The sequence below is a fragment of the Nerophis lumbriciformis genome, linkage group LG24, assembly GCF_033978685.3.
Source record: "Nerophis lumbriciformis linkage group LG24, RoL_Nlum_v2.1, whole genome shotgun sequence".
Taxonomy (NCBI): domain Eukaryota; kingdom Metazoa; phylum Chordata; class Actinopteri; order Syngnathiformes; family Syngnathidae; genus Nerophis; species Nerophis lumbriciformis.
In genome coordinates, this window is record NC_084571.2 from 2,016,204 (window position 1) to 2,025,000 (window position 8,797).

An 8,797-nucleotide genomic window follows, 5' to 3' on the forward strand; every position below is an offset into this window, starting at 1 on the left:
AAATGGATTGGAATCGCAATTTGGATGTGAATACATTTTTTTGTGCACCTCTAGTGTGAATCGATTCGATTCCGATTCCTGGGTTGTCGATTCTCGAGTCCATCCAGCCATCCATTTTCTACCGCGTATTGCCTTCGGGGTCGCGGGGGGCGCTGGAGCCTATCTCAGCTACAATCGGGCGGAAGGCGGGGTACACTCTGGACAAGTCGCCACCTCATCACAGGGCCAACACAGATAGACAGACAACATTCAAACTCACATTCACACACTAGGGACCATTTAGTCATTCAAACCAATTCTTGCAATGTATTATTTGGTATGATAATTATAATAAAACATTTTTAAAACAGGTTAAACAAGCTCCTTCTGGTTGTATTAAGATGGGCCAAAACATATTTTTGAAAATAATTTCGTTCAAAAAAAAAAAAAATTATTACTCAGGATGAATAAAAATCGCAATTCAGATGTGAATCGATTTTTTTTGGGCACCCCTGACTATCACAGCGGAACTAATACTCCTGCATGTTAAAAGGCTTTAGTGACCATAACATTAGTGTTTCTAGACCTTAATCTCCTTCAAATAATGGACTAAATCAGGGGTCCCCAAACTACGGCCCGCGGGCCGGATCTGGGCCCCAGCATCCAAAATCCGGCCCACGGGAAGTCCCAAGTTAGATTATTTTTTAGATCTTTCCTTTTTAATCCATTTTCTACTGCTTGTTACTCTCGGTGTCTCCTAGCCGCTCAGGCAAATCATATTGTCTAAAAATGAATTTTCCCATCGATAACGTGACAATGTTAAATGTCAAAACGGATTAAAAAGACTATATATATATATATATATATATATATATATATATATATATATATATATATATAAGCCCGGCCCCCGGCCAAATATTTTTAACTCAATGCGGCACACGAGTCAAAAAGTTTGGGGACCTCTGGACTAAATGATATAAAGTATTACATTAGGGGTCCTCAAACTACAGCCCATGGGAAGCCCCAAGTTAAAAAAATAATTATAAAAAAAAGTCCTTTCTAATCTATTTTCTACTGCTTGTTACTCTCGGGGTCTCCTAGCCGCTCAGGCAAATCATATTGTCTAAAAATGAATTTTCCCATCGATAACGTGACATTTTTTTAACCCAATGCAGCACCCGGGTCAAAACGTTTGGGGACCCCTGTATTACATGATGAGTTAAGAGCAGCCAGGTGATACAAAGAGAGCTTTCTGCAAGCGGAAGAAAATGCATAAAATGATACAAGAGCACAAACCGTCCAAGAATGTTTTTTTATTGGCTCAAATACTTGAACTATATATATACCCTCAGCTATAGAAAACATCAAATGTCTTTTGTCAAATGGGCAGCAGTACAAACCTTGTAAAGCTTTTGCTGTTTGTTTTTTTTAAAGGAAAAACAAGCGACCGATGGGACAACAACTGAAAAGGTCGCACGTAAGGATTTACCGAATGAAAGTACAAAGCAAAAAGCACTCCATAGAAAATTAAAACAGTATTTACAAGATAAAAATACATGTTTTTTCCCCCCGTGCTGGTAGCTCAGTTCCCTTTTACAAAGAGCCACTTTATTGTCCTTGCTGCTTTAGTCAAATGTCTAAATCCAAGTGAATATTAATGTTTGTGTAGGTAACCAATCACAGCAAAGCAGAAAAAGTGTACATTATGGACATTCATGATGTTGTGACGTCCACACACTAACGGGAGACATTTGCTTTAAGTGCATATTTTTGTGGCAGGGGCGGGGGGGGCGACCAGCAACACATTCCGATTCCAGTCAATAAAAACAAAATAAAAGAGCTTCGATTGCAAACTCTGTGGTCGCACAACAAACTGGTTTATTTCTGTCAGCACAGAACAAAAAGAAAAAAATCCAAACTTGCAAACTGAGGAATATTTTCAAGAACGTCACACACAAACATAATAGAATGCCTCACAATATTCCGATACCTCAATGAGACACACAGAAATAAAAAAAACAATTGCAGTGCCTGTAAAAAGTTTAGACAGCCCCCTCAAACCTTTTTTGTCTTGTCATTTAAAAATCTGCAAATGAGTCTTGGTTGGGTGGATTGTGTGACGTCACCAAGCGATGTCAAGGCACACACTATCTCGCATCGGAAAAACATGTAAATGCAAAATAAGTCCCAAACCAATTTGTTTTGAGCCGGCGTCACTTTGGCCTGGATGCGGTCGAACGTTTAAAAGTAGAAAAGGGAGGGGTTGAAAACTTGATGAGCACTGCAGCTTATAATTGAGAACACCTTTTAAGAAATCAGAAATATTCCAGCAACAACAACAACAACAACAACAAAAACATTCATCATGGCTTGTTTTTTTCTGGAAAAATACCACCTCTTGAAGGAACTGAGAAATAAAATCCAAATTGAAGGACAAGAGAAGGAAGGAAAGAAGTATTAACAAGGAAACATTCTAAAGAGTGCAATTATTCAGTACTTCCCCCCACACCCCCCCCCCTCTCTAAAGTCTTCCACCTGGTTATGTTCTTTGGCTCGGAGAAGCCCGTTCACACTTTAGCAGAACAATAAAACGAGAAAGAAACCGGAGGCTCGCCACGTTAAAACTCGAAACCGTAAATCGTGGAAATGCGTGGCGGGAACAAGTTCGGAACATCGCCAAACCAGTGGGATGCAGTTCTTGGGTTGTCGGCCTAACTCAGGCCAAGGGACTGACTTAGGGATTTGGAACAAAAACCAAGAGGAAAAAAAAAAAGGTGGGTGTGTGAAATGGAGGAGGCATTTGCAGGGGCTCCCTCTGGTGGCCGGAGGAGAGAGCGCAGGGTTGGCACAGTGGCAGAGCTCCCTGGATGGACCCTAGTGGCTCAGCTCAGCTCAGTCTGTCTGTCGCCACGGCGACGCCGCGCCCGCTTTCAGTCTGAGTCGGACTCCGACGAGTCCCCTGAATTTGACTCGCTGCTGCTGTCTTCAGATTTGTTCTCCTTGTCTTCCACCTCGTCGTCGTCTTCCTCTTCTTCGTCGTCCTCGTCCTTCTTCAACACAAACAACAGCAAACAGCTCTGAGTCATGTCGCATTTTTGGTTATTTCTCGAGAGTGCGACCAGAAGGACGACTTACGTCATCGTCGTCGTCGTCATCGTCCTCGCTGGAGGAGGCGGCATCGGAAGAAGCCTTGTCCTGATCGTCGTCATCTTCGTCGTCCTCGTCGTCGTCATCCTCTTCTTCCTCCGTGTCCTGTGGGAAGCGACAATCAGCCGAGAGTTGATGCAGGAAGTACGACACAAGTCATCCTTGCATGTCTGTCCCTCACAAACAATCTTCTCATACACCGCCACAAAAAGACCTGTTTGCCCTCGCCCCTAAACACATTATCACGGGACTGGATGTGAATGTTACAATTCTGCACAGTTGATGGCATTGTAACTGGTTCCTAACACCTGGTCATCCAGAGAATAAGAAGACGCAGCAAGAGGGATTGATGTTGCCAACCATGTCGCTATATTTAGCTTCTAAGGTTGTCTTTCTCATAAATACTGACTGGCGGGAAAACCTGATGCCTTTTTCTTGTCTAGCATGAAAGCAGGTACAGTGGTACCTCCACTTACGAAACCCCTTTTTTGCGAACTTTTTCAAGAGACTGCACCAAATATTCCTCTGTGTGCAAACCTTTCATTCATTCATTCATTTTGTATCCTGCTGGCAGCCATTTTGTGCTTGCTCGTATTGAAGAGATTGAGGAAGCAGGCTTTGTACCACAGCAAGTTTTTAATTGTGATGAGAAAGGACTTCTCTGTAAAAAAAAAAAATCAATCAATCAATCAATGTTTATTTATATAGCCCTAAATCACAAGTGTCTCAAAGGGCTGCACAAGCCACAACGACATCCTCGGTACAAAGCCCACATAAGGGCAAGGAAAAACTCACCCCAGTGGGACGTCGATGTGAATGACTATGAGAAACCTTGGAGAGGACCGCATATGTGGGTAACCCCCCCCCTCTAGGGGAGACCGAATGCAATGGATGTCGAGTGGGTCTGACATAATATTGTGAGAGTCCAGTCCATAGTGGATCCAACATAATAGTAAGAGTCCAGTCCATAGTGGGGCCAGCAGGACACCATCCCGAGCGGAGACGGGTCAGCAGCGAAACCCAAAGCGGGTTTGTTTCACAATCTCTCGTTCCACTACCTTCCTGTCTTTTCTCTCTTCTCGTCAGCTGCTCGTTTGTCAATGTTAATGTAAGTGGATTTTACTTTTACTGTACTAGCAATATGGTTGTTTAAATTAAGGATGTGATTTCTGATCGTTTGTGAGGGCCCAAAAGGGATTTCCATCATTCTTCCAAAACAAAATAGACACCATTTACAGCAACCTGATTACCTCCGCCACTCCCTCCTCCTCCTCCCCCCCTGCACCACTGTGCCCCTGTCTCACTTCTCTCCTGTCTCCCCAACACAGCTATCCAAACTCAGGGTGGGCATGAAAAGCTCCACCTGTGCTCTGGACCCCATCCCATCCACTCTGGTAAAAAACTGTCTCCCACCCATTTCCCCACTCATCATCAACATCATCAACTCCTCCTTCAGCTCTGGCTTAGTCCCCGACACCCTGAAACTGGCCGCTGTCACGCCCATCCCCAAAAAACCTGGACTCAATCCTGACACCATGAGCAACTTTCTCTTCCTGTCCAAAATACTGGAAGGTGTCGTCGCCACTCAACTCAATACTCAACATAATACTTCTAATGATCTGATCAAACCATTTCAATCCGGCTCCCGCGCACGTCACAGCACTAAAACAGCCCTTCTCAAAGTCACCCATGACCTCCTCCTATCCTCAGACTCCGGCCACCTCAGTATTCTCCTCCTCCTTGACCTCACAGCAGCTTTTGACACCATCCTCCTTTCCCGTCTGGAATCATCCCTCAACATCACCGGCTCCGCCCTATTACTATATTACGAAGGTCCGGTGGTAATGAGTTCCCAAGATGAGGGGCTGAGCGGCTGAAGGCTCAGGCCCCCACGGTGGACAGTTTATATAAGGGGTAGTGAAAGGCACCGATGAAGAGGATCTTAGGGAACGTGAGGGTGTGGCGACATGGAGCAGGTCAGAGAGTTTTGGCTCGTTAATAAAGAGAAAGTTGATCCATCACTTATATACGGTATATGTATTCAAAGTGTACAACACCAGTGTTTCCCACACATTCATTTATTTGTGGCGGCCCGCCACGAAAGAATTATGTCCGCCACAAATGGATTTTTCGGCTTTTGACTCGCTCGACCGCTCATAAAAGCAATGGGACTGTCTGTGAATGTTGCTTGTAGTTACACCTCCGGTGCAGTAGGTGGCGGTATGCATTGTAACTCCGCCAATAGCACTTAATTCACCTGGTGGGCCAGAAGAAGAAGAAGAAGAAGAGGGACGGACGGACGGGACCAAAATACTCGCCGACTACTTTTCATAATGATGGCGCTTCCTACGTTTCTACCTCAAACGTCCAAAAGCTGCTGAAAGCCTTGATCCAGGATGCCATGGGGAAAAAAACTTAAATGGTGCCTTTTGGCGATAGTTAGCAGCTTGGTGGCTCATAGCCGGCTAGCTAACGCTTGCTAGCGTGGTAGCATTGCTTCATTTTTACAGGTGTTATAGGTAGATAGGTTATAGCTGCATCGCTCGCGGCTCGTCATATATTTAATGTTAATCCGCGATTTCACCGAGCGTTTCACTGACGGTTTCGCCTGACGCTGCTTCATTAACACCGCCGCTGTTTGACTCGGTCACCTGTTTTCATACCGACGAGCTAACGTGTCCAGGTTATAACCCTGTTGTCAATAAACACACATGGACTGAAGCTAAATTGTCCACTGTCCACTGCAGCATGTGAATGCAATGAAAATAATCAAATCTGAGCCAACCAGCTGTTAAAATGTTGTCCAGGTTAATGTTTTGGCCATTAAAGGCCCTTCATTTCAAGATTTCAACTGTGATCGGGCTTTAAACAGGTGGATGACCTGTTCAGATGGGTGTAACTGCTACTGGTCAAATAATGTGAAATAGCATTTAATTTTACATGTATGCAATGCCATTTAAATGTAATTATAGATAATAATAATAATAAATACTGTGTAGTGTTGTAAATAGTCAACGGGAAGGATTCTAGTAAGATATAAGCCATGAGCACTACACAGCCAGAAAAAAACCTAGGCAGGACAAGTAAAAATATTGGGGCAAGTAGATTTGAGAAGTCGGGCAAGTAGAAAAAAACCTTAACGTTGAACCCTGCATGTGTTGAGCTGCTGGTTAGACGGCACTGTACATAGAGCGCTTCTGCTCGTTAGTAATAAATTCTAATGTTGGATGTTCACTCCTTCACACAGATGAGTATAGAAAAATATTTTCAACGGCCAAAAAGGGCTGGACTTGGAGAGGAGGTAGGCCTACAGTCCGGACCACAGGTGCGACCTGTTCAGCAGGAGGAGGAGGAGGAGGTTGACTGACTGTGGCAGGACACCTCTGCTTCTGTTTCACTTCATGTTGCTGGTAAATAACATGGTTGTAGCAGTAGGCTAAAGTTAAATTATTTAGTATTCACTAATTAAAGGGGCAGAGCTTTAAGAGACATTTTAGCTTTTATATTTTATAAGATATATTTTTTGTAAGAACCACAATTAAGAAATATATTTCAGTGAATCACTAATTGTTCAAATCTGTATATAAATATGTACATAAAATGTTGTAATTATATTCCAACTCCGCGTTCTTCTTGGTCATCGCCGCTGCTGAACACCCTCTCTGATGATGCATTAATGTGTGGCACGCACAAAAGTGCTTTCATCAAATGCACTAGATGGCAGTATTGTCCTGTTTAAGAGTGTCACAACGTTTTTGTGTATTTGGGATCTGCATAAGTGCCGAAAATGTGAAATCAAACCATGGAGGAGCTGCCGAGATATTTATAAAACAATCTTGCCTTCCCTCTCAGTGGCCTAGTGGTTAGAGTGTCCACCCTGAGATCGGTAGGTTGTGAGCTCAAACCCCGGCCCAGTCATACCAAAGACTATAAAAATGGGACCCATTACCTCCCTGCTTGGCACTCAGCATTAAGGGTTGGAATTGGGGGTTAAATCACCAAAAATGATTCCCGGGCGCGGCACCGCTGCTGCCCACTGCTCCCCTCACCTCCCAGGGGGTGATCAAGGGGATGGGTCAAATGCAGAGGACAAATTTCACCACACCTAGGGTGTGTGTGACAATCATTGGTACTTTAACTTAACTTAACTTCAAAGAAGCTGTTTGGAATTTGCCCTTCTTGTGACGTCAACGTCAACAGATTGTCCATATATGGTAGGAATGCACCCAGAATGTCTTGCGCGAGACCGCTATTGTAGTCCGCGCTGTAGTCAATAAGGTCCTTCTTTTCCTCTGTCCTCTTGTTGTGGGGCAGACTGGCCCGTACATGCACATGCATCCTTCGTTCTTGGCATTGCTAATACAAAGTAGCGTATCATTTCAATTTATGTGTGTCAGTAGACTCGCTGTGGATGTGCTAAAACTACGACAAAGATGGCGGGGAGAAGACGCAGTCAAAGTGGAGGCACGTAGATAAGACCGCTCACAAAACGGCACATCCTGGCAGAAAGTGACTTGAAGATGGTCTGTAAAAACAATCTATGTAACATTTTGAGCCAAGAACCACCATTACATGTTATGTAGACCACAAGGAAGTATTTTAAATGTAGAAAAAAATCAACTAATGACCTCTTTAAATACCACATGCTAATTTTGATGTTGTGGCTAAGTTTGGAGTCTTTGCTTTCTGATTGAAGCATTTTGCAAAGTAAGTGTTGAGGGGGGATGGCGTTGGCTACATTGCACGCATAGTGACCGCCGTTTTTGCAAAAGACGCTACAATCACTTACAGATTTCTTGGCTTTGGCCTTGGGTCCTCCCGGTTTCGCCGTAGTTTTCCTTTTCTGGAACAAAGTGGACAGTTTTCAAAAGGCGTCACACAATAAACAAAAGCATATTTCCGTTTACACTTCCATGCCTCACCTGGGAATTATATTCCTTGTACGTGTTCCTCACTTGAGAAGATACGCTCTGATTGGAGAGGGCGAGGGACGGGTTAGAGACTTGTTTTTTTTTGCAGCAGATGGGATGAAGAGCGAGAACTCACAGCCAGCCATTGTTCCAGCAGCACTTTGTACTGCCTCTGCATTTCCTCTGCGATCTTCTTGTAGCGATCCTTGTCCTTTAAGGACAAGCTCTGCCAGCGGGCGCCGATCTCCGTCATCCTCTCCTTCATGGGCAGGTGGTTCAGCTCTCCGTTGGACAACATCTCCTGGGAGAACTTTTGGTAGCCGTTTCTAAAGCGCGAGTAGAGTGCGGAGGTGAAACGAGCAGACACAAACATGAGCTCTAATCCATGGCGACAAAACTCACGACGGCGGCTTCTTGGGTTCGCCCTCAAACTTCATCTTCTTCCCCGAGGCCACGGCGGTGGCGACGGGAGAACGCATCTCGCACAAATCTCGCTGTGGAAGGAAAACGAGGGACAAAGTTGGTGGCGAGCTGCCGCAGAGTCAAACAATCTCGGGTAAATGCGAGCGCACGGCGAGCCAAACCTCGTATCGTTTCTGGTCCTCTGCCGCCTTTTTTATCCACATGATCTTCTCCTTCTTCTCCATGGTGCTCCATGTGGCCTCCATCGCTTTCTGGGCCTTTGGACGGTCGTTCTACAAACACACACAAGTACATATTTATGAGGAGATCCAGTATAATTTAAAATATAATAACAA

General features: G+C 44.4%; 1 protein-coding gene across 2 annotated transcripts in view; it reads right to left on the reverse strand.

The window, feature by feature from the left end:
• Positions 1-1,280: 1,280 nt before the first annotated feature.
• Positions 1,281-8,797, reverse strand: part of ubtf (upstream binding transcription factor) — a 26,491-nt gene continuing 18,974 nt past the window's right edge. The window contains exons 15-21 of one of the 2 annotated variants that reach the window (XM_061981319.1): positions 8,624-8,734; positions 8,442-8,533; positions 8,176-8,365; positions 8,052-8,099; positions 7,919-7,972; positions 3,118-3,234; positions 1,281-3,029 (exon numbers count right to left, since the gene is read on the reverse strand). In XM_061981319.1, the coding sequence (XP_061837303.1) occupies positions 2,913-3,029; positions 3,118-3,234; positions 7,919-7,972; positions 8,052-8,099; positions 8,176-8,365; positions 8,442-8,533; positions 8,624-8,734 (729 nt within the window). In that variant the 3' untranslated portion in view covers positions 1,281-2,912. Of the gene's footprint in view, positions 3,033-3,117; positions 3,235-7,918; positions 7,973-8,051; positions 8,100-8,175; positions 8,366-8,441; positions 8,534-8,623; positions 8,735-8,797 lie in introns of both variants that reach the window. The other variant, XM_061981317.1, reaches the window with a different exon arrangement.